Source organism: Macaca mulatta, chromosome 1 (genome assembly GCF_049350105.2).
Source record: "Macaca mulatta isolate MMU2019108-1 chromosome 1, T2T-MMU8v2.0, whole genome shotgun sequence".
Lineage (NCBI taxonomy): Eukaryota > Metazoa > Chordata > Mammalia > Primates > Cercopithecidae > Macaca > Macaca mulatta.
In genome coordinates this window covers 42,747,741-42,772,169 of record NC_133406.1, presented here as the reverse complement: position 1 = coordinate 42,772,169, position 24,429 = coordinate 42,747,741, and the positions used below count along the sequence as shown (strand labels likewise).

Below are 24,429 nucleotides of genomic sequence, written 5' to 3'. Positions count from 1 at the left end.
CAGTAGCTAGGATTATAGGTGTGAGCCATCATGTTTGACAATGTTCTGTTGTTTAAGCCACTCAGTCTGTTATGGCAGCCCTAGCAAACTAATACATCAAGAATAAACAAAACACAAGTCAGTTAAGGACAGAGACAACATCTGAAGCAGGATCAGGGTGAACAAGGAAAAGATGGCAGATTGACACCAATTCCTAATTTATCTTTCTCAGGACCTGACACAAAATAGGTACTCAAGAAATTCATACATTTTATTTTTATTACGCACTTTCCAAATAAAGCTTACCTAAGTACAGTAGTCACCCCCACCCCCTTATGCCTGGTGGTTATGTTCCAAGACCCTCAGTGGATGCCTGAAACCTCAGATAGTATCGAACTGTAAATGCACTATGCTTTTTCCTATACATACATACCTATGATAAAGTTTCACTTATAAATTAGGCACAGTAAGAGATTAACAATAACTTAATAATAAAAATAGAACAGGCTGGGCACTGTGGCTCATGCCTGTAATCCCAGCACTTTGGGAGGCCGAGGTGGGCAGATCACCTGGGGTCAGGGGTTCGAGACCAGACTGGCCAACATGCCAAAACCCTATCTCTACTAAAAATACAAAAATTAGCTGGGTGTGGTGGCAGGCACCTGTAATCCCAGCTACTCGGGAGGCTGAGGCAGGAGAATTGCTTGAACCCTGGAGGCCGAGGTTGCAGTGAACTGAAATTGTGCCATTATACTCCTGGTTGGGAGAGAGGAGCAAAACTCTGTCTCAAAAAAAATAAAATAAAATAAAATAAAATAGAACAATTTTAAGAGTATACCATAATAAAAGTTATGTATGGTCTCCCTCTCAAAGCATCTTAGTGTACTGAACTCACCCTTCTCCTTCTTGTGATGTGAGATGATAAAATACCTACATGATGAGATGAAGTGAGGTAAATGACATAAGTATTGTGACATAAATAGAAAATTCCAGAAATAACTCATAAGTTTTAAACTGTGCACCATTCTGAGGAGCACAGTCCCCTCTGTCCCTGCCCAGACTGCCATTAGCCAGTTGCTGTCTGGGTTGTGAGACCGTTGCAGTGTGACAGTGCTTGTGTTCACATAACTATCATTTTATGTAATAGTACCCCCCAAATGCAAGAGTAGTGAGGTAATATTTTTGGGCCATGGTTGACAAAATCTTGGAAAGTGAAACCAAGGATAAGGGGGACTGCTACATTAAGAGCAAAATCTTACAACATAATTTGTTACTTTAAGAGGTTGAAATTAGCCATCAAGTTCCCTGAAAGGCAAATGGAATGCATAAGTTATGCCATTATTCATAGAGAAGGTAATAAGAAAATTTGAAATTCCATACAAAGCAAAAATACAATGAGTGTAGGCACACTGTAGCTTTAAGAAAAGTGTTGACTGTTTCAGGTCACAAAGGCACTATTTAGAGTACAGCAAGTGTGACCATGTATCCAACAGGCCATGCAGTCATGTGCCTACCCAGAGTGGGCAATTCACACTCTCCCACTGGAAGGATGAAACCCATTGTATTAAAAGAGCTTGAAAGGTACGTACCCTGATAGTTTCATTTGTAATAAAAGTAAACATTGCTGTCAGTTATTATCAGCAAGACAAAACAAGAGCGCAGTGTCAAATGTCAGTCTTTTTCCCCTTAAGAAAGATATAAAAATCACACTAATAGACATCTTAGTTCTTGTTTCATCCTACAGTTGAATTCTCAGTGGTGGGGTCAGGGGAGACATGCAAGAAATCTGTGAGGAAAAAAGGGGCGGGGAATAAGTCTCATTGCCTCAAGATTTTAGAATAAAAAGTTGTAAACCTTCTATTGCAGATGAAGGCTCCCAAAATTTATTTTTCCTGCTTCCATAAGCATAAATAAAGATAAAAACGGGAAGAGGTATTGACAAAGAGCTCCTAGAATGTCTACAAATTTAGGTGAGTGATCAAACACAAAGTTAGGCCTAGACAGCTTAAGTGTCCTCCACAAATCAGGATAAGCGTAACAGGACATTAACCTGGAAGCCTTTACCAAACTCTAATTTGGATATAATTTTACCTCACTACATCCCGCTCCTTCAATCAAAAAACCTTTCCTGCCTGCCCTTCAGAGTCCACGAAGTTGCTGCCAGATCCCAGCTTAAATCACGTTTCGCTTTCACAGATCTCCCTCCTGGGCAAGGTGGTGGTGTGGATAATGAAGTCTGGCACCTGGTCTAAAGGGCCCCAGGAGGTTAGGATAGGAACTACCACTTCTCAGGCCTGTTTTGTTTTTCCGGAAGAGGGCAAGACCAGTAGAGAACTGACTCAGCGTCTCCAACAAAAGGAGAGCTGCACGCAGACAAAACAAACCCGGGGCGGGGGGGTGGTGAAAACTGGAAGTAAACTGGTGTTTGTGGCACCACTGATAGTATTATACCTTCTCTGACTTCTCCAATTGTTTTTTTCCCCAAGTGACTCAATCTTCTCACCCAAACCAGGCCAAATGAGGGGTTAGTTGTTCGACTTCTTCTGAGAGTGCCTCTTTTCTTTCTCACACTCTGCAAGCCTCCTCCCCGCACACGCCACTTCCCCCCGACCCCAAAGTTAAGGACTCATGCCCAGCTAGATCCTAATGTCCACGGCGAGCAGCTGCAGTCTAGGGGGTTGCCTAGAAGTAGGTCTGACGCCGAGCAATCTAATCTCCCACGTCTGATCTTTCAGGCTATTGTGCCTCGAGGGGAAGTCAGAACAGGTGAGGGCGGCTGGAGGGAACCAGTTCCGGGACAGGCAACGCACTGGACGAAGTGAGGGTGTGGGGCAAGAAACGGAGGGAGGGACAAACGCGCGATAAAGAACGAGGGCGCCCCCCGAGCGCCGCCTATCTCCTCAGATCACCTTGCGCTGACCTAGTTGCACCGAGAAAGAAGGAACCCCAGTCGAAGAGGGAGGAGGGCGGGGCGGGATGTGGGCGGGGCCGCGGGCGGAGGCGGGGCCTAGAGCGGGATCTTTATGGGGCTCGCCTGTGATTTGCAGATGGATTCGAGACGGAAGCGGGCTGGGAGGGGTTGGCGGCGGCGGCGCACGTGGTGACGTGCAAGGGGGTGCGGCGCGAGCGGTCGGCGGCGGCAGAGGCAGTGTCTCCCGGTGGCGCGTGGAGGTCGGTCGCTCAGAGCTGCTGAGCGCAGTTTCTGCGCCTGCTGCTTCGGCGCGGCTGTGTCGGCGAGCGAGCGAGTTCCCGCGAGTTCTCGGTGGCGCTCCCCACTCCTCTCAGTCTCCACGGACTGGACCCTTGTCCTTCTACTTGACCGCTCCCCCCTTCCGCCGCCTCCTGGCGCCTTCCGTTGGGCTGATTCCCGCCCGCTTCCTCCTGCTTCCCATCGAAGCTCTAGAGATGAATGTTTCCATCTCTTCAGAGATGAACCAGGTAATACGCGCTGGTTCTACGAACGGCAGATGAGGGACAGGGCGCGGCTAGAATCCGAGATGAGGGGATGGCGCCGGCGGATGGGAAGAGGGTAGGAGGCGCGGAAGCGGTGTCCTCATCAGAGGAGGCAGCCCCAAGCGGCGGCCGCCGCCGCCGCCGCCCTCTGGGACGTGAAGCCCGCGCCGCGCTGGGCCGGCGCTCCAGCGCTGCCATGGTTGCCGAGTCGCGTTGGCGGCCGAGAGCGGGCGCTGGCCGCCTCGGAGAGCGCGGAGGCTCGAACCCCTTTTCTGCACTGGCGCGGGGGAGGCAGGCTGGGAGGAACGAGAGTTTTTTGCTCGAAGGGTTTTGGGAGGCCTGGTTAGGGCGCCGCCGGGAGGGGATGACCAGCCGGAAGGAGGGCGCGGGACTCCCCGTTCTTGCTGTCAGGAGCGGACGCCTCTCCTTGGGTTTGCCTGGGGTGTGGGATTCTCTTCTGGAAGAGCTCCCAGGACTTGGCGCGTGTGGGCGGGCAGCCAGCCCCGGGCCTGGAGTAGGGTGGCACGGAGTCCCCGATCGCCGTGGGCCGCGGGGTCCTTTGTTCCCGCTCCACGTTGCCCGCTTTTCTTGCCAAGCGCGGGGAGAAGGGGGCGGGAGGAGGGAGGGAGCGGCTGCCCTGACGTGTCGGTACTGAGTGACTGCAGGGCTGGCCAATCCCGGGCGGGGGTGTGCGGGCGCTGGGGGCCTCGCCTAGCAGCCTTCGGAGTGGGCGCGGGCCTGACCGCGCGCGGAGGAAGGCCTGGGACGCTTTTTCTTTTTTATGAAAGAAATAAGTGGCAAGATTTGCTCTTTTTCCGTCCCTCCACGCTTTTGGTTAAGTGTCTCTGATTATAAGCTCTTGATGATAGATAGGAAGGTATCAGGCTGAGGGTTGAACCTAGGGTAAATTGAACCACTAGTTGAGAACTACATTTACTTCCCCCGCCCCCCGCCCCGGTCCGTAGTGGACGTATCTATTGGTTTGAGGCAGCTGACATTTCAAGGAGAAATGCAGATGTCCAAGAGGGCGCATTTTGTTCATGTCTGTTGCAGTGATGGAGCTTTAGAACACCTTGGCGTCAAGCTATTCGTTGTGTTGTGATCTTCTGTCTACTAATAGATGACAACTCTGGAAGCCTAGTACCACTCTTAACAGATGAATAAGTACAGCATAGACTAGAGTGCCACAGGCCATGCTTTCTTTTAATAATTCTAGCACCAGTGATTGATTTAGGAAAAACAAAATACTGATGATTACTTTTAGGCTAAAGCCTGCTGACACTTCTGTCTTAAAGATACTGAAGGAGTAGTTGTATTGGTTAAGTCTGGACGTGAGGTAAACACGGACTTTAGAATTGGATTGAGACTAGTATCATTTAATGCCAGCTGGCAGGCTACTTATCAAGTCCATAATTTGGTAGCCAGAGGTAAACGGAACTTGAGCCACTGACCAAAGAGAGCCCTGGAATGGTTTTCCTGTGTTTTCCTAATAAATGAAATCTCTAGTTAACTGATAGATACTAATTTCTATAGCCAATAATTTGTAGTTGATTTTCTAGCTTTCCCCCCAAGACAAAACATTTCAGGTTTTAGTCTTAGTTTTAAATTAGTCTTTTTGGCTACTTGGTTTTGGAAGGTGGGATTTTGTTTTTCTTGCTTGAAGGATTTGTTAGATGGTAATTAAATGTAGTTTTGCAAATACGTTTTTAAATATGCTTTCCTGTTAAGGAAGTATCTTAATAATTGATATTAAGATGAAGTAACTCTAAGTAAGTCATTTCATCCACTTTTTAGCAGTGCGATTGTATAGTCAAATCCTGCAAATAGGAATTCTTAAAGGTTGGGGGTCTTCCCACGATGTCATGTTCTAGTGTGTGTGTGTAAATTGAAGGTATTGTAAGAGAGTGATTTCTGGGTTTTTGTTAGAACAACAGAAAATACACACTTGTAAACTACAAGTTGTATATCTTGTAAATGTTTCTGAACCTATACTTAACATCATACTATTATATTTTTGTTATTAACATGCAGATACCTCAGCATTAGAACGTCTCAAACCAAATTCTTCCTTTCCTTCCCTTCTCCATGTAGCAAACTATAAACGACTTTGTGTTACGCTTTTTGGTAACTGATTTTAATAAGGATACCACATATCTTAATTTTGATAATTGATTTTAATAAGGATGCCACATATCTAAAATAAAATATCTTAAGTCCTCACTGCCTTAAAGGAGCACGGGTGTACAGAATCTTAACTGCCCTGTTTCCATGCTTTACTCATTCCTCTAGACCATCCCCAACATTTCTGCTAGGATGCCCTATGCCTCCTTGTTTAAATCCTTCATCTGCTTTCCATGCTTAGCATTGTTTAAACCTTGGAATTAGGCTTTCTTACTTCGTTGCCCACTATGACCATATGCATCCTGCAAATCTACAATCTGTTGAAACTGAAATAGCTGCCATTTCTGGAATATATTTGCTAATACCTTTTTTCCTTTCTGTTCAAGCTATTTTCATAGCTTGTTTTATCTTTCTGACTGCCCTGTGAAGTGTTCAAGGTTAGAGAACTGAGTTAACTTTTATTGTGTTATGATACGAGCATTCCATTTCAGTTTGTGCCTTCACATTTGGTGCAAATATGTTTGTGTTGTAGTGAAAGAATTACAAAACTATGAGCATTGGATGGAATGAATGAGTTCAGTGAGTTTTCATATACATGGATGGTGAGTGATGGTGGTTTTAGAGGTTACATTGGAAAGCTGTAACTTCTGGTTTTAAAAAGATTTGTTGATTTACTTTGTATTATAAAGTCTTTCCTTTAAAATTGCAGTTGATGGCTACTTGGTGGGAGCTGACTGCCCTCAAATGATTGCCTTTTGCTTTATCTTGCTCTTACTGAAGGCCAGAGAAAAATGTTAGCAGAGGACATATTGTGCCTTTTTAACAACTTTGATAAGGCCTGTTGAATTGTATTTCAGTTAAGCTAATCTTTCTGGGCTGTGAACTTCTTCTGGGTGTTATTAAAGCAGTTTAATTACTCATTTATGAGTCTTCGATATCCCTTGCAGTGGCCATAGAAGTATCCTGAATTTATCTGAATATATTGCATTAGATCCTTGTTTTCAGTGTGTAAGAATAGTGACCTAGGTGTAGATTTAGTTGAAAGTATATTTTAAATACCAAATAATTCTATGTTTTATATTCTTATATGACTCTGGGATGTTTGGGCTTTTGGTTTGGATTTTCAAAGAAAACAATTTTCCCCATTTTTTAAATTCCACTAGTTATCATGCTTGAGTTTTATAGACCAAATAAGATCCCCTGTCAGTTTGGGGAGTAGTTTAAAACTCTTGATTTGCCCTAGCTCACTTTAATGAAAGTAAATGTGAACTTTCAAAAACATGGTTTGCAACAGGAATTGATCTGATCCCCTCCAAAATTGATCTGATTCTTGAGGTGGGTGGGAAGTAGGAATATAGTGTATGAGGACAATAATTAAATAAAATAAGTTTGCATTAACTTAAATGTCATCTAGATTTGGGCTGGCTTTTAAAATCAGGTAGCTTTGTACTCTGATCAGTAGATATTAAAGAGATGAGGTTCATATTATGACCCTGATGTACTAAAAACGAGGTACTAATAATGTCATGGAATTAGAGTAAAAAATAAATAAAAATCAAGTACTAAATATAGGATTCATTTTACTACAAAACTCATAATAATATTGTACAAATTTGTCTGATGCAAATCGCCCCAAAAATTCTCCAGTGTTTTCTCCAAGGGCTGCGGTAATTTTAACCATTTTTTTCCAAAATAAATTTTAGGTAGAACATTCAATTTGTCAAATATAGTAAATGGATACCATTTTTGTTTTTGGTTAGATCAAGTTTACAAGTAAAAAATGAATAAAACTGGTCAAAGTTTAAAATAGTACCTTCATATTATCTTTTTGGCTTTTCAGAGGATGCATTTTAATATAACAATTTGCATGGGGACTCCTTCCTCTTACTCTTAAGAGCAGTTTATGAAACTGAAGTTAGGAGTTGCCAACTATGCCTGTGAGTTGACCATGCCAGTATATATCATATATATATGAAAATTTTCTTAGCTTGAGCCAGGTCTTGGCTGAAAATGTTTGAAGGTTTCTTTAGGGTAGTGTGTTCTCTCTGTGTACAAAGAATTGTGTATATTTGGAAAACATTTGCTAGAACTAGTTTCTTGAGAAAAGCCAAATTAACTAACCTAGATAAAAGGTAGAGCAGAGGAAATCAATATTACCTAATGCTGTGATACAGTTTTAATGCAGGGGTAAGCATTCATAACAATCCCAACCTGAATTGGCATTCTTGGGTTTCCTTGAAATGAAACCTGTTACAGAGAAACCTGTTAGGACACATGTTGAACTAAACATAGTAGGTTTGTTGAATTTGAACTGGACCAGCCTGCAGTGGAGTCCCGTGGTAAGTGATTATTCACTTTGACATAATTGTTAGATTTAGAATTGTTGTATTGATGTATAAGACAGATAATATATCCATAAAAATGAATATATTTGCACATATTTCAGGTAAGTTATTTCTTAGTTCTGGTTTCCAGAATTAATAGTGGTGTAATAGCAGTTCAGGTGATTAAAAAATAAGTACCATCTGAATATGACACTAGTAATTGATGATGTGAAAACGAGGGAGGGAGAATAGGTAGGAGGACTGATTACCTTGAAGATTAGGTTTGAACCAGAATGATTCCATTGGTAGTTTATTACGGTATATGAGAAAAATGATCATACAAAGCACAGGCATCAGTATTTTCCCTTCTGTTTAGTTTGTTCTAACAAATTACTCATCTTTATGTTCAAGATTTTAGGCTAGTCCTGGTAGAAAGGAGATGGGATGGATACAAAAGATGAACAAGACAGAAGCTTTGCCCATGAGTCAAGGAAGATAAACAAGTATATATAAATACAGCATGAAATAGACCAGCTGGAAGATCATAAATACCTCTCAGAGAGGGTTCTATATGTGGAACATGAGGAGAAACTGCTTCCCAACTGGGAGCATTTGGCACAGGCTCTATGGCTGTAAAATTTCCTCTGGCATAGGTTGGGTTAAGGGCCTTCCAGGTAGAGAGAAGAACTTGAACAAACTTAACAGAGTCTGGGAAGTGCAGAGTTCATTTTGAGGAACAGTAACACAGTATATATGCTTGGGAATAATGCCTAAGGTTGCTTGCTGGCTCAAAACAGATCGCATGTTGGCATATTAGTTGGAAATTAATAGTAAAGAATATTAGAGTTAAACAGTATTGACATTTGTTCTGTAAGTCTTGTGCTTTTAGACCTCTCATAAACACGTCATTAGTCCCCGGTCTTTGGGAAAGGACTGGCTTTTTTTTTTTTTTTAGATCACTTGGGTTGTTACAAGTTAAATGAAAAATGTTTATGTGGAATTGCATTTGTGTTCTTTTTTTATGTAATGCGAATATTTTTGCCATTTAGCTCAAATCTCTTGAAGATCAGGACTTGTTTTACATGATCTCCTCTACCTAGATCAATGAGTCTTTGATCATTCTGAATAACTCAAATTTATCATTGTTATAGATTATGATGCACCATTATCACAGAAGAAATTCGTGTCTATAGCTTTTAAGGACTTGATTACATCATTTTCAAGCCTGATAGTTTTGGAATCACCATTAGAGCTTAAGACACATCTGCCTTCACTTCAACCACCTGTCTTCATACCCTGACGAAGTGCGCCTTTTAACACTCCTTTGTCCTTGGATTACTTAAGAGTTCCCAGAAATACATTTGCCACCAACAGAGTAGGTAAGTGAATATTCTCTGCCTAGTCCAGTATTAAGACATATTGTTTTTCTGAAGACGATATGTCGAGTACAGTAAACCTTTCATACTTTTTTTTTTAAAGGCAGAGAAGTCAGTAATCATTTGAGTATAAAAAACATTTTCGTATTTTTCTTTTCTATATTTTGACTTCAAAGTAAAATTTCTTACTGCCTTTTTTTTTTTTAAATTAGAGAGAGAGGCTCTCACTCTGTTGCCCAGGCTGGAGTGCAGTGGTGGGATAATAGCTCATTGCAGCCTGGAACTCCTGGGCTCAAGTGATTCTCCTGACTCAGCCTTCCTAGTAACTGAGACTAGAGGTGTGCGCCGCCACCATGACGGGTTTCACATTTTCTGTAGATAGAGGATTTCACTGTGTTTCCCAGACTGGTCTCAAACCCCTGGGCTCAAGCAATCTTCTTGCCTTGGCCTCCCTATTACTGTTCTTTATTTTGTTTTTTGAGATGGAGTCTCTCTGTTGCCCAGGCTGGAGTGCAGTGGCACAATCTCGGCTCATTGCAACCTTTGCCTCCTGGGTTCAAGCGATTCTCCTGCCTCAGCCCCCACAAGTAGCTGGGATTACAGGCGCCCACCACCACACCTGGCTAAATTTTGTATTTTTAGTAGAGACAGGATTTCACCATGTTGGCCAGGCTGGTCTTGAACTCCTGACCTCAAATGATCCACCTGTCTCGGCCTCCCAAAGTGCTGGGATTACAGGTGTGAGCCATAGCGCCCGGCCTATTACTGTTTTTTAATTATGCATTTTGTGTAGTCATTAGTCAGTTGTTTATAAGTAATGGTAAAATGCAAAAAAGTTTTAAGTTCCCATTTATAGTTATATAATCTGATGAGATAAGTGATTTAGAATATATGAAAGGAACAGAATATAAGTTCATTTTTAATCACTTATGTTTCAAAACATTTATAAAAATCATTTTGTAGATACAGTGACAAGACTAATCAGACTTTTTAAGTCTGTGTATATGGCAAGGGAGGAAGAAATTAGGCAATTTTCTGCATATAAATCTTGACTGTATATAATTTTGAAGACTAGGAGCAAATTGGGGGCCCTTTAAGGAAACTGAAAAGGGGCAGGATTAGGATAAATAATGGTTTTTCTCACTTGTGGGTAAAGGAATGACAGGAGCCCAAATCCAAGGAAACCTATATGTACTGGCTATTTTACCCTTTCAGGCTTTTAGGTTACTTGTTATATGGGTTTGGGCAGGATGGAGTTTCATTTCCTTCCCTTCAGAATCAATTTGCTTAATAGGCATGGGAACCCAGCCAAAATTGTTGAGATAGCTGCTACTGTTTGAATCTTTTGAAAGTCTTATGACCAAAGTATTAGGGAACAAAGACTTGGACATTCAGCACAGGTGTTGTTTCAGCTATGTTTTTGTGTGATGAAATTTTTATGTATCATTTATAGGATGGAATTTGAGAATAAAGAGACTGTATTACTCTTTAGCATTATATTTTCAAAACCATTATTTACAAGTAAAATAACTCGGCTTTCTTTTCATTTAGCCAAATTTATAAGGAAAAATGATTCCCAATGGATATTTGATGTTTGAGGATGAAAATTTTATTGAGTCTTCTGTTGCCAAATTAAATGCCCTGAGGAAAAGTGGCCAGTTCTGTGATGTTCGACTTCAGGTATTTAAAACTTAATTCAAAATTTATAGAATTTTTTATTACTAAAAGCCATAAGTTCTTAGATTTGCTTATTTTCTTTTACATAGGCATTTAATGAAATGATTTTTTAAAAGAATACTGAGAAATGTAAGATAAAGCAATCTGATGTAGTAATTAGCTAGAGAAGCACATAATCCACACTACTTATAATTATAATTCTTCATAATTTCAGGTCTGTGGCCATGAAATGTTAGCACACAGAGCAGTGCTAGCTTGCTGCAGTCCCTATTTATTTGAAATCTTTAATAGTGATAGTGATCCTCATGGAATTTCTCATGTTAAATTTGATGATCTCAATCCAGAAGCTGTTGAAGTCTTGTTGAATTATGCCTACACTGCTCAGTAAGTACATTTGAAGTAAACCATATAATTAGGGAATATCTTCAGAAAATTCCAAGTCTTGCTACATATATTTAAATTAAGTGTGTTTTAAGGCTTTGGCATCATAAATAACTTTTTTTTTAATAGGTTGAAAGCAGATAAGGAATTGGTAAAAGATGTTTATTCTGCAGCAAAAAAGCTGAAGATGGATCGAGTAAAGCAGGTAGAGTATCAGAAGTAAATAAAATCACTTATGGAGTCTTATTTTGTGTTATTGCAATGCTGAATTTATCATGAAACATCTTGTTAGTCTCAAGGAATTGAAAATGTCCCTTTTTTCCCTCAGAATAATCAATATGTTATTTTAACTGTTTGGCTATAATAATGTAGCAAGATCACACTTCTCAGATAACTTGGGCTAAAGTCTTACCCTTTCAGCAGTCTTCTCTGGTAGGGTGGCTATGTCAGCCTTTGATAGCATGAATTAAAATAAATGTTTTTCTTAAGAGTTAATCACATAACTTATGTCCTCAATTCTGTGTTCTCCTAAACTTCCTGTGCTCTCTAAAAGTATTCCTTCTAGAATTTAATAGTAAAAAGTACTTTTGGAAAATAGGCATTTAATCCCCTAATGTATAGGGGCCAGTAAACTTAAGGCCTACCAGCCAGCTGCCTATTTTTATAAAGTTTTATTCCAGTACAACCATGTGTGTTCATTTACATATGGTCTAGGCTGCTTTCCAGCTACAATGACAGAATTGAGCAGTTGTGACAAACAGTATGGTCTACAAGCCTAAAATGCTTTTACTATCTGGGCCTTTAAGAAAAAGTTTGATTTGCTAGCCCTTCTTCTAATACCACTCCTTGGCTCAAAAATCCTTCCTTAATTTACAGCACGTATCCCTGAATTTAGTATTCTAGATTTTCCCTAATATAGTTGCTGTTTTTCCAAAACTATTTCCTAGTTATCTTTTCTCCAACCAAATTAAATTGTTTGCAGCATCTTCTCTACTTCTGTCTGCATTCAATATCATCTCTCCTGAAGAGCCCAGTTCAGATACTGTTTCATGAAGCCTTACCACATTATTCTACTTGAAAATACTTATGTGAACTTACATAGCATTTCAATTTGTTGCATCTCTCCTTAAACTAAAACTTAAATATCTGTATAGCATAATTTGATGTTTATCATTTGTATACATGTTATTACCACTATTACATTTGTTGTATTAAGACAGTGATTTTTGCTTCATCTTTGTATCTTCATATAGTGTTTACCACACTGAACATTAAATATTTGTTGAATAAAAGATATGTAAGTGTTGGCACTCATATATTTCTTTTCCAAGGTTTGTGGTGATTATTTACTATCAAGAATGGATGTTACCAGCTGCATCTCTTACCGAAATTTTGCAAGTTGTATGGGAGACTCCCGTTTGTTGAATAAAGTTGATGCTTATATTCAGGAGCATTTGTTACAAATTTCGGAAGAGGAGGAGTTTCTTAAGCTTCCAAGGCTAAAGGTAAGGAGTGAACTCTATAAACAGATGTATACTATCTAGTTCCAGGCATGGAATCTTGGTCTGTGTTTCAAGCAAGTGAGTAGTGATTATGAAATGGTACATTGAAATTATACTGTTGTTCTTATCAGCGTAATGAGTTTCTACCTACCAGTTTGTTTACTTTGTTTTTGATTACTGGTTCCTTACAAATTAGAGTAAATGTATGGAATGAATTGTGCATCTGTGACAACTTTATTATGAAATTGGGAATTAAGCTGAGAACTAGAAGCCCAACACTGATCCATGTCATTGTTTTTTCCAATTCTAGTTGGAGGTAATGCTTGAAGATAATGTTTGCTTGCCCAGCAATGGCAAATTGTATACAAAGGTAATCAACTGGGTGCAGCGTAGCATCTGGGAGAATGGAGACAGTCTGGAAGAGCTGATGGAAGAGGTTAGTTTTAAAGTAAATGGGATTCAACCACTTTTAAAAATTATTTTGCTATAACATGAAGGATTCCCTTTCACTTTTATTTTATAACCATGACCCTAAAGAATTTAAATTTTGCTATAGGTACCCCTAAGCTGAGAAACAGGGGGGGTGTCCAGGTGAGCTGAATGAACTGTTCAGTTTGGTCTTCTGCTTTTCTTTTTTTATTTCTTTGCTTATTATGTGCTGTTAACTTTCTTTAAAGTAGCTTGTAATTTGCTTTAGAAATGGGAAGTGGTACTGAAATTTTCTGTAGATTCTTAATTTTTCTTCACAGGTTTTTGCTTTAAATTTGACAAGTAGGTAAAAGCTTCTAATGGTTGTTCCTCCCCATTGATTTATCTCCCCATAGGTTTATTAACAAAACTAGGATACCCAAGACTGAAGAAACAAGAAGAAACCTCAAGTGTATTGACACGTAAAGAAGCAGCAGTCCTGCCCCAGTTCTCCTAAGAAAAATCCGCTGTGGGCAGAGAACGATGATGATTTAATGGTGTTTACTCCTTTACAGGATTCTTGTCTTTAAAGCTGTGTGTTTTTCAATGGTGTTGTTCATACATATAGTCACTCACTTAACTTGGGCTACTTTTTAAAAAAATACACAAGATAAACAAAATTGATGGAGAAATGGTGGGAATTGAAAACACGCAGGTGGAGCAGTGGAGTAACCTTGAGTTTCTCTCTCCACTTAAACATTTCAGAGTTCCTTTGAGAGCTTACCAAATCTGTTAGGCCTGCAGAAACACTGTCATCATTATGTTCTAAAAGGGCTAACAGATTATCTTTAAATTCTATGATTCCCACTTGAAAGTCAGATGCATTTGCTATATATTTGCATCTGTCAATGGAGATAACTCTACAGCTTGCTTGAAATTTTGCATTTGTTTTTTCTTTGTTTTTCTTGACATTGCTTACAGGAAGGAAATATGTTTATGCAAACCAGACCACTTATCTGCAAAGGTGTAAACTATATTCAGTATTTTATTGTAAATATGTATATTATTTAAGAGTATATATTGTACTAGTGCTTTTTTTCTTACTGTTATATGATAGAAGCTATGAAAAAAATGAAGATTTCTTTCAAGCCAATCAAGCCAACGACTCTTCAGCCAGTATTGAAAGATTTTGTATTTGATTTTGGTTTTTTATTTTTGTTTTTTTTTAAATTTTTACCACCATGACATGTATTTTTCTTTACCTCCGGATCCTGCCAGAGTAATATGTCAAGAAGTTCAAGAAGCACACTGGAGGTTACCTTGAGGCGTTTGTGTAATCTGCATACTAGTGGAGTAGCCATGGTGACCGTAGCCACATGGGTGTTCTGTTGCTGTTTTGCAGGTTCAAACCTTGTACTACTCAGCTGATCACAAGCTGCTTGATGGGAACCTACTAGATGGACAGGCTGAGGTGTTTGGCAGTGATGATGACCACATTCAGTTTGTGCAGGTACACATTGCACAGTCTGAGGTAACCTCAGGTTAAAATTTGACTAGAGAATTTGATAGCATACTTAAATTTTCCTTTAATAAAGGAAAGTAGACCAATTTCATTGGTATAACTGGACAGAAACATTTTTGGGAGAAAACAAGCATATCTTAGAGTTAGTATTTTTGCCACATGAAAAGATATTAACGAATTAGGAAACCCTATTGAAATTTTTTCCTCATAAAGCAGGAATTACAAATAGTAAAGACCAATAAGATGGAACAATATAGAAATTATTTGGGAAGATTATGAAAAGTAGTTGTTTGTGGCAGGCATGACTGATAAACTCAGTTTTTTTAAAAAAGGGGCAGGGGGACTTAAATTGTTGATGGCTATGAAAGAAATTTTGGATGTTACCTTAACTACTGAGCTGTCTCACTGGAAATTAGAAATGGTATAGGTAATGGACTATACAATGTAGTAAGTTTAAAAGTGGTTGATCATATGTTACAACCTGATCTAGATGTTTCTTAACCAAAATGAATTAAAATATAGTAGAGTTCCACTGTGCCGATTGAGTTACTTTGCATTTTATAAAATCCAATTTCATTTCTCCCCTACGGGTAAACACATAATTATTCAGACACATTATCAACAATTACTAGAGAACAAACTTCTCAGGTCTAAACTTTTTAAGTTTATGGACAAATACAGAAAAGTACACAAGTCATAATTGCCACACAGTGAACCTACCAGTGTAAAAACTACCCAAATCAAGAAGAGAAAGTTTCTAGCATCCTGGCAGCCTTTCTCTTGCCTCTTTTTATTTGGCCTTTAGCTCAAATTATGTTTTTGAGGGACAAGCTATAAACTAGTTGACTCAACCCAGACTGAGGAATGCTTTTCTTTAAAAATCAGAGGGTAAGTGGTAGACTTAGTAGTAGCCTATATGGTTACAAATTATCAGGTGTTAGCTCTCTGGTGTCCTGTGGCAATAGTGGGTGAATATCTTTATTTTCTAAAAGTTTTGGAATTTGAATTAGTTGAGAACTTAGTTTGTACATTTTGAATATATTGAGGATATTTTCCCCCTTAACTCTAAACATTTCGAGTTAACATTTTAAAAGTATGTTTTCAACATGCAGAGAGGTTGAGTGCCCAATAAATGGCAGGCCATAGTTCGGTATGGCAACACAAAAATGTGTCTAAGAGACAGTTTCTGCTTGTAGGACCTTCTAAGAGTGGGCAAAACAATACAGGCTTATAAGGGGTAGCTATGAAAGGCCTAAAGGGGAGGACACAATGAGACAGGAGAGAAGCCAGGGATATTTCACACAAGAGGTAACTTTTGAGCAGTCTTAGGATTTAGAGGAGTCTGCATAGCAGATAAAGGGAGAAGTGTTAGATAGCAAAGAGTATCGAATGGGGCTTATACTTTATCCTATAGGCAGTGGGAAGCCTTAGGTAAGACTACAGTGATATGAAAGTTATGCATTCACAACTTTAGTAATAGTGAAAAACTGGGGAACAGTCTAACTATTAGGTGGCAGTCTCTGGGCTGGGATATTCCAACTGATTTCTGGTTTTTTATTTTCTCAAATTGTTGCCTTGGACCCTTCCTGTTTTTATAACCAGATGCAGAAGATCAATAAAAGTTTGAGCCCAGTTTATAGACTATTGCCAGTAGTAGTTCAGGTTTTAAAAAAATGATGAGGGCTTAATCTAGGGGTATGAAGGAGAAAGGATGGATTTTTTATGTATGTCTATAAGTAGACATTTATATTAACAAAGGTTGACTTAGCAGGCCTTAGTGATTGCTTAGCAAGATGAGGGAAAAGGAAGAATTTGAGAGTAAGTGGGATTCTGACATGTGTGACTCATTAGAATGTGATGCCATGAATAGAGATCATGAATTGAAGAGGATGAGAGGGACACATGTTAGACTTCAAGAAAAGAAAAAGAACATTGAGAAGAAGCCATTAGAAAAGTTACAGGACAATAAGAATCTAATCATGTTGTAAAAGCTGCCTAAGGTAGGAGAAGAAAATTTGAAGGAGAACTAAACTGTACACTGTCAAATCCTCTGGGAGGTCACGTAAAATAAGGTTTAGGGATATATCCTTTACATATAAAGGATTTAACCAGCATTTCTATATTATGTTTGTTATTAGGCATTGTTATGAAGCATTGCTATAGGGCCTTTCTCTTCCACAGTCATTTTCTCTTAATTATAGTTTGTATATTAGAACAGTTTTCTTACCCCAATACAGCCTCAATGTAAGCATCATCCATTTGTGATATTTGGATCCCTTCTTCCCATAGGTTGGGATGAGGTTTTATGTACTTTGTAATTCATAATAATAGATAAGGTTAGATAAGTCTAACCTTATTTTTTATTCTTAATATTCATAGTATAAAAGTGATATGAACAGATGCATTCACAACTTTAGTAACAGTGAAAAACTGGAAAACAGCCTGTCATAGTGTAAATCTGTTTCATACTATGACGTAACTTGTCATAGTATAAAAAGGGTGGGGTTTATCTTCATAAGTCCTAGTCTTTCTTTTAGCTGTATTGCCTTGGGCAATGCGTATCTTCTTGAGTTTCAGTATTTTTATCTATAAAATGGGTAGATAATATCACCCTCACTGGACTAAAAAAGATGATGTAAATAAAGTATCTAGTAATACCTAGGTACATAATAAACATCTAAGTGGAATTTAATGATAACCCTTGATGATATATTCCCTGCCTTTTCTCAGAATAGCCTATGTATGTTGTAACCACACTCAGGCCTAACTTTTGATATAGCTTTTTCTTATAGCTTCAAGTAGCTACCAAAATCTTTTTTTTTATTACTTGTTATGTGGCTTTTTGCTTCCACTAGCAACAGAAATTTCCATTAGAAATTTTACCTATCCTTGTGGTCTGGCCGTCTGGACCAGCACAAGTGGGATGAGCAAACTAGGCCAGGAGCTGAAGGTGCTACCTGTTCATTTGGCAGTTCCTCTCAGAGTAGTCTTTACTCTTCCAATTCCAAAAGATCATATCCTTTGGAAGTGGCAAAGGCTAAAGTAATTGGAAGGAAACCATCATGGAAAACTCATACGTGAGAACACATGTGTAAAGTAGTTCTCTTACAATTATTTGGATATTGGCAGCTTTGTTCATTTCTCCCTCTTTAGTGTTCCTGTATATTCTACTTTTGTGAATATTTGGTTGTTTTTAGTAATGTTTCATTTCTGATTACTGTTTCTTGTGTTTTGATGTAATTTTGTCTAGAAAACCACTCTATAATACCTAAAGAAATATTCTTTTAAGTGTTTCTTGTAATTGCCACTTTTTTCCTGTAAAGTACTTTCAGAGAAACCGGATGAATCTATGTCTGCTTACGTTTTGCTGGCATTGTATGAAGGATACCTGTACATATGATTTAGTTAGGTTTGACAGTTTCATGAAAATAGTGGGTTAAATGTATTCTCTGTTAATTCATACTATTTTAAATTTACAACATTCTTTTAGAAGATTCTATACTTAATATAAAAATCTGTGAGCTTATATCAATTATAGATTGGTTTTTTTCTTTCTTCTATTGAGGTCTTGATTTGCAACATGTTTTTCAAATTGTTAAAATTGAGCTTTTTCTTACCTAGGGTAATTGTTTAGGTGTAGTTGTCTCATCATTAAGTGGAGGTGGAAGTATGCCAGTAATTTGTGTCATTTGGAAAGTGCTGGCTTGAGTTAAAGTTAGCGTCCTATAAATGTCATATAGGTGAAGGATACTCAGTGTTGTGGAATAGCTCAGGAACAAAGGTACATCAGATGTGGTCTTTGGCTAGGTTTCTGTAGCTACCTTTTGATTTTGCAGAAAAAGCCACCACGTGAGAATGGCCATAAGCAGATAAGTAGCAGTTCAACTGGATGTCTCTCTTCTCCAAATGCTACAGTACAAAGCCCTAAGCATGAGTGGAAAATCGTTGCTTCAGAAAAGACTTCAAGTAAGTATATGGCACTTGCCAGTTGTTTTCAGCTTACCTATGTTTAAGAAGGAGTGTTGCCAATTTAATACCTTTTAAATTGACTACTCGAGGAAAAAACTCAGAAGCAATTAAATTTGGAAAATGAGAGCAGATTGTTCCAGTCTGGGATGTGGAGACTGTGGAGTCCAATTCAGGATCATATACACCAACCAAAAGTAATAATTACATCTTAAACCTGGAATTCTTGTGCTTACAGATAACACTTACTTGTGCCTGGCTGTGCTGGATGGTGTATTCTGTGTCATTTTTCTTCATGGGAGAAATAGCCCACAGAGCTCACCAACAAGTACTCCAAAACTAAGTAAGAGTTTAAGCTTTGAGATGCAACAAGATGAGCTGATCGAAAAGCCCATGTCTCCTATGCAGTACGCACGATCTGGTCTAGGAACAGCAGAGATGAATGGCAAACTCATAGCTGCAGGTAAGAACAGAAGGATGAGTGACATAACAGAAGCAGTCAACTGGCTAAGCATGTAGATGGGCATTTTTGTAACATGCAAACTTTCAAAAGAGGGTTTAATATGCCATCTTTCATGGCAATCCAATAAGACAGGGGAAATAACAATACTATTGAATATGGCTAACCTTCAGTTCAATGTCTGTCTCTAATTTAAAAAAAAATTATGTCGTGGCTAAATTTTTCTAATTTTCAAGCCAAGACTTAAGCAGTTTACTTATACTGATAATGTTATTTTTTTAGCTATTACAAGCACTTAAGTTAAAAGATCAACTAAGGCATCCCTAAAAAGTTTTAATACTTTTTCTCATTGTGCAGATTTCTTAAACTTACAGGACTAGAAACCATGGCCCAGTTTAATACTTTAAACATAAGTCTATATGGTTTTATTTTTTACCAGGTGGCTATAACAGAGAGGAATGTCTTCGAACAGTCGAATGCTATGACCCACATACAGATCATTGGTCCTTTCTTGCTCCCATGAGAACACCAAGAGCCCGATTTCAAATGGCTGTACTTATGGTAAGCACATCATGTTCCAGGAGCAACCTATATTTAGCTTTTTCCTCATAACTTCAGGATATTGGAAATTCTCATCTCTCACTTTTGGCATAGGGCCAGCTCTATGTGGTAGGTGGATCAAATGGCCACTCAGATGACCTGAGTTGTGGAGAGATGTATGATTCAAACATAGATGACTGGATTCCTGTTCCAGAATTGAGAACTAACCGTTGTAATGCAGGTAATAATTTTCTCCTGAGATATCCAGTATTTAAATATGATAAATAAATTATCAATATATAACTTTATTTTATACTTACATAGGAGTGTGTGCTCTGGATGGAAAATTATACATCGTTGGTGGCTCTGATCCATATGGTCAAAAAGGACTGAAAAATTGTGATGTATTTGATCCTGTAACAAAGTTGTGGACGAGCTGTGCTCCTCTTAACATTCGTAAGTTGATTTTTTTCCTTTTTTTTTTTTTTTTTTTAAAGACCTTTAAATTAACAGTATGTGTAGTACACACTTAAAGTCTGGGAGATGTAGCAATAATCTTGACTTGACTTTTCTTGTAGGGAGACACCAGTCTGCAGTCTGTGAACTTGGTGGTTATTTGTACATAATCGGAGGTGCAGAATCTTGGAATTGTCTGAACACAGTAGAACGATACAATCCTGAAAATAACACCTGGACTTTAATTGCACCCATGAATGTGGCTAGACGAGGAGCTGGAGTGGCTGTTCTTAATGGTGAGTGTTGAGATTTGGAGAAGTGAAGAGTAGATAGTGGCAAGACTTTGTTCTAAAACTCTGAGAGAAAAGGTCAATGATAACTATAGTTGTACAGTTAAGAATTCAGAAGCAGTCATCTCTGGTGATGCAATGGAGATTAGGGTGATTTGTCCTTTAGAAATACATTTGCTAATCAAAGACTTATAATACTTGATATATAACTTAATTTGCCAGTCTTTTGATGGGTGCACTGAGTGAATTTCCAAGTCATTTTCTTCTATAAAACATATCCATAATGCATCATCTTGGATTTTGAGTTTCCCAGAGAACCAGAATTTAAAGAATCTGATCTGCAAAACAAAGTAAATGCAAATCCGTAGTCTTTTCCAACTGTCTACTCTATACCTAATTGGAAATATAACCTTTAGACTATTTTAACAAGTTTCCAAAGTATTAAACTTTTTAAATGTAGACATAGCTTTCTTTCCACATCCATTTTATTGACTTTTATTTAATGTCTAAGTATATAACCATAATTTAAAAGTTAGCATTGTTTTTGGTACCAGGATGAATTTTAGTAGGCTTACTACGGCTCAACTGGTGAAAGCTTAAGGGTAGACACGGCCTATTGGCCTAGAGCCTTGTCAGTGTGGTTTACAGATACATAGAATGCAAGCTGGTTAAGTGATGGTCAAATGAAAAAATAATGAATTTGAGAATCAGTAATAAAATTTTTTCTAAGCTACAGAGTATTTATTGCTAACATTTTATCTATTTGAAAATAGTCATAACTCTGTTTCCAGGAGAAATTTCTGTACCACAATCATTTTATTTTGTTTTTTAATTGAGACATAGTCTCACTGTGTTGCCCAGGCTGGTCTTGAACCCCTGGGCTCATGCAGTCCTCCCACCTTGGGCTCCCATAGTATTGGGATTATAGGCATGAGCCACCGCACCTGGCCCCAAAATCATTTTATACAGTTGGAAAGCCCTAAAATATTTTTCTGCTTTCCTATAATCTCTTCTGAGTCTTAATTCTGTACATTGGGCTGATACAACGTCCAGTGCACAGAACTATTCTGGTTTGCTACTTAGTAGCTGCATCTGTAGGATAATTGACCAGCTTCTTCCTGCTTCTTTTCTTCTTTGAAATAATAGTAGTAACTACCACAGAGTTTTTGTGAAAATTGTACTTTATTTAGATGCTGCTACTGCTTCCTCTCCCTTCCCCTTTTAAGTTGCCTAAGTTCCATATGGGAATGGTTTTTTTATTGATTTGATTCCCAGCTCTTAGAGAGTATTTGCCATATTAGTAGCATTTAATAAATTCTTTTTGACAGAATGAACAGGCATTTCTATTTTAAAAACCACTGATTTTTAAGCAAAAGACAGATTTAGGGGAGTTTTACCTTATTATACTTTAGTCTCTGGATTTACCCCATGTCATTTCTCTTTTAGGAAAACTGTTTGTATGTGGTGGCTTTGATGGTTCTCATGCCATCAGTTGTGTGGAAATGTATGATCCAACTAGAAATGAGTGGAAGATGATGGGAAATATGACTTCACCAAGGAGCAATGCTGGGATTGCAACTGTAGGGAACACCATTTATGCAGTGGGAGGATTCGATGGCAATGAATTTCTGAATACGGTGGAAGTCTACAACCTTGAGTCAAATGAATGGAGCCCCTATACAAAGATTTTCCAGTTTTAACAAATTTAAGACCCTCTCAAACTAACAGGCTTAGTGATGTAATTGTGTTTAGTAGAGGTACACTTGTGAATAAGGAGGGTGGGTGGGTATAGATGTTGCTAACAGCAACACAAAGCTTTTGCATATTGCATATTATTAAACATGCTGTACATACTTTTTGTGTTTATTTAGAAAGGAATGCAAAGATGAAGGTCTGTTTTGTGTATTTTTAAGACTTTGGTTATTTTACTTTTTGGAAAAGAATAAACCGAGAATTGATTGGGCACATCATTTCAAGAAGTCCCCTCTCCTCCACATTTGTTTTGCCAATTTGCACATTCAATGACTCTTCCCTCAAATGTGTATTATGGGGTACGAGGGATAGGGTTTAAAGATGTAGACAGTTTGGTTTTTTAAGGGCCCTTTTTCAATAACTGGAACACTCTATAACAAAGGATACTTATTTAAATAGATGACATTGACTATTTTTGTTTTTATTAAAAGGAAGCTGACATGCCTACCAATATTTAATCTTTTATGATTGCCTTTTTATAACTTTTTATATTCTCAGCAGAGTGCTTTACCTATTGAAGTAAAATGTGGCAGGTTGGAGTTATTGAAGCAGAGTGGCAGTCTTCAAGTTTGCAGAGTAGGGGTCTTTTAAACTCTCTGAGTGCAAACTTCAGAGCTCTTGCCTCAGCTGCAGTTTTTTTCCTTCAAGAATGCAGTACTAACATTTATTTGAGTGGAGTTACTGAACAGTAACATAGGTGTGATTTTTCGTATTTGAAACACTGGTTTTAAATATTTTGACTTGTTGAGGGTTTTATATAGCAGAACATATAGCAGTAAAAAATAGTGTTTTATCTTCTATATAATCCCTGTTTTTATTATTAACAATCCTAAATAGCAGCCCTCAATTGTGAAAAAAAATTATTTTAAACTACATTAGGTTGTGAATGCAGGTTTTATCAGAACTATGTTTTTGTTCAGTTTATCTGTTCTTATGGATAAATATTGGTTGGGATGACTTGGTCTGTAATGTGTAGTGCTACACACCTAACTTATGGTGCCAAAATAGCATGTCCTAATGCTTGCTGCTGATGCAAACACATTAAAGGTACTTTGCAGGAAATCCTTGCACCATGGGATTAATATCCAATTGCTGCTTGTACACTCATTCATTACTAAAAGTTTTGAGAAATTTTTTTCCAGTAATGAGCTTAAGAAATTTGGGGAAAATAACTCACCCGGCATCTTACATCTGAAATAAGGAATGATTGATATAAGGTTTTTTTTTCTCACAGAAGATGAGGCACACAGGAACCTAATGGGCCAACTGGGATGAGATGACTATTCAGTGATGACTATTCTGAGATGACTATTCAGTGGCTAACTTGGGTTAGGAAGAAAATAATTAGGTATTTTCTCCAAATGTTCACTGGTACTCTGCCACTTTATTTCTCTCATCTGTTACACAAAGAACCACCAGGAAAGGAAATCAGTTTGGTTGGTAACTCTGTAATTCCTAACACTGGTTTGGTTCTGGACTAAAACTACATTGACAGATTGAATTTGCCTAATATGATGACTGTTTTTAATATGGATCTGTATGTGTTCTATTCAGCACAAGGAAATAAAATTTTAGTTGAGGATTCAGCCTAAAATCCTTGAGATCACTTCTCATTTCATAAGTGACATGCTTAATGCAAATAATATATGTGAATACTTTGGGTCAAAGTTTTCCTGCATTACCTTGGATGCCAAAGAGGTAGTTTGGTGGCCAAAAAGTATCTTTTTTAAGAAGCTGTTGTAGCCAGTCTTCATGAAGATGAGAAGTTTCCGTAAATGAAAAAAAGAAAAAACAGTACTCAATGGCCATTTGTTACTGTTAATCCGTATCTAAAAGGTACATACTTTCTTCAGAGAGGCAGAAAATGGCATAGCCTCAGCACAATTAAAAAAAACCTTTTTTAACCAGTAGGAATTTTTTAATCGTTTCAAAATAATATTGGTAATACCACACTTCTGGTCGATTTTAATAAAACACTCGAAATCTCCTAAAAAGGTAGCAAAACTATAAAATATCTAAAATTAACCAAATATTATTGGTTATACTTAGGCATGGATCTTTTATTATGAACTTTAAATGTAGGGTTCTGATTTTTGGCTTCTAGTGTGTCATGTACTTTACCACTGCTCAGCGTGTTTTCAAATTCCCAATAGTCATATTTTAGGGAAAATCCAGGATTTGGGTATGTGATATATCACTAGAATCCTTGCTTAATTAACAAA

At 38.1% G+C, this 24,429-nt stretch overlaps 1 protein-coding gene across 2 annotated transcripts; it reads left to right on the top strand.

Annotated features, from left to right (window-relative positions):
• Positions 1 to 3,126: 3,126 nt before the first annotated feature.
• On the top strand, positions 3,127 to 23,801 carry IVNS1ABP (influenza virus NS1A binding protein). 2 transcript variants are annotated; one of them, XM_015121340.3, is made up of 15 exons: positions 3,127 to 3,417; positions 9,029 to 9,256; positions 10,805 to 10,933; positions 11,145 to 11,314; positions 11,441 to 11,516; positions 12,643 to 12,816; positions 13,124 to 13,249; positions 14,624 to 14,752; positions 18,580 to 18,709; positions 18,948 to 19,172; positions 19,609 to 19,730; positions 19,824 to 19,950; positions 20,034 to 20,165; positions 20,288 to 20,461; positions 21,902 to 23,801. In XM_015121340.3, the coding sequence occupies exons 3-15, from the start codon at positions 10,823 to 10,825 to the stop codon at positions 22,153 to 22,155; spliced, it is 1,950 nt and encodes a 649-aa protein (XP_014976826.1). In that variant the 5' UTR covers positions 3,127 to 3,417; positions 9,029 to 9,256; positions 10,805 to 10,822; the 3' UTR covers positions 22,156 to 23,801.
• Positions 23,802 to 24,429: the final 628 nt, after the last annotated feature.